A 934-nucleotide genomic window follows, 5' to 3' on the forward strand; every position below is an offset into this window, starting at 1 on the left:
GGGGGCCCCTGGGGGCCCCCGCAGGTGTCTTCTGCGGTTTTGCTGCTGCAGTTTGTGGGGCCTTTTTGAAGTCTTGTTTGCTTTTTGTGCCTTTAAGGGCCCCCCAGCATTTGTGGGTTTGGCTAGTGGCTAGCTGGGAGTGTTTATAAGTCCTAAAAAAGGGTTTTGTTTGTCTTGGGGGCCCCCCTTGCTGCGTTGCTGAGTCCGCTGCTGCTTGCTGCAGCGCAGCGTAAGCTAAGCAGCTGCTGCTGCAGCTGCTGCTGCAGCTGCTGCTACTGCTGCTGCAGCTAAGCAAGCCTCTTCTTCTTGCGGGGGCCTTTCTTGGCTCCCCCTGCTGAGCGGGGGCCCCGCTTGGTGGGTTTGCCCTTTCTCCTGCTGCGGCTGCCTTTGCTGCTGCTGCTGCTGGGGGTCCTCGGGGGGCCCCCCGGGCGCTGCAGCTGCTTGAAGTTGCGTCCGTGGTTGGGCAGGGCCTGGGGGCCCCCTTGCTGCTGCTGCTGCAGACCCAAGAGCCACTGGTCAAAGGCCTCTTCTGCTTCCTGCTGCGGGGCCCCGCTGCTGCGGGCTTTCTGCCTGCTGCTGCGCCACTCCTGAATGGCCTTGAGCTGCAGATTGCGTCTGCGCGCTGCTTCTTGCTGCTGCACGATTTGGTGGCCGCTGAGGCGGTTGAACTTGCGGTTGAAGCTGCGGTTCTGCTGCTGCTGCTGCTGCTGCTGCTGCTGCTGCTCAGCCTCCAGCTGCGCACGCACGCGCCCCATTTGCTTCTCACTCTTCAACATCTCCGCCAAATAATCTCCAGGTCTGCTGAACTGCAGCCCCACGGCCCGCAGCCGCGCCAGCGCCACCGGCGCCGTCGCCTGCAGCAAACTCGCGCTGCAGCAGCAGCAGCAGCAGCAGCAGCAGCAGCGGGTGTGCGCGCGCAGCAGCAGCAGCGGCG

General features: G+C 63.9%; 1 protein-coding gene across 1 annotated transcript; it reads right to left on the bottom strand.

Annotated features, from left to right (window-relative positions):
- Nucleotides 1–287: 287 nt before the first annotated feature.
- Nucleotides 288–870, bottom strand: ETH_00034180 (uncharacterized protein; the record flags this gene model as incomplete). Its single annotated transcript, XM_013376415.1, has 1 exon — nucleotides 288–870. A coding segment is annotated over one exon (583 nt), but the record flags the coding sequence as incomplete, so codon positions are not given.
- Between the last annotated feature and the right edge of the window lie 64 nt (nucleotides 871–934).

This window comes from Eimeria tenella, genomic scaffold (genome assembly GCF_000499545.2).
Source record: "Eimeria tenella Houghton genomic scaffold, Eth_scaff3409, whole genome shotgun sequence".
NCBI lineage: Eukaryota > Apicomplexa > Conoidasida > Eucoccidiorida > Eimeriidae > Eimeria > Eimeria tenella.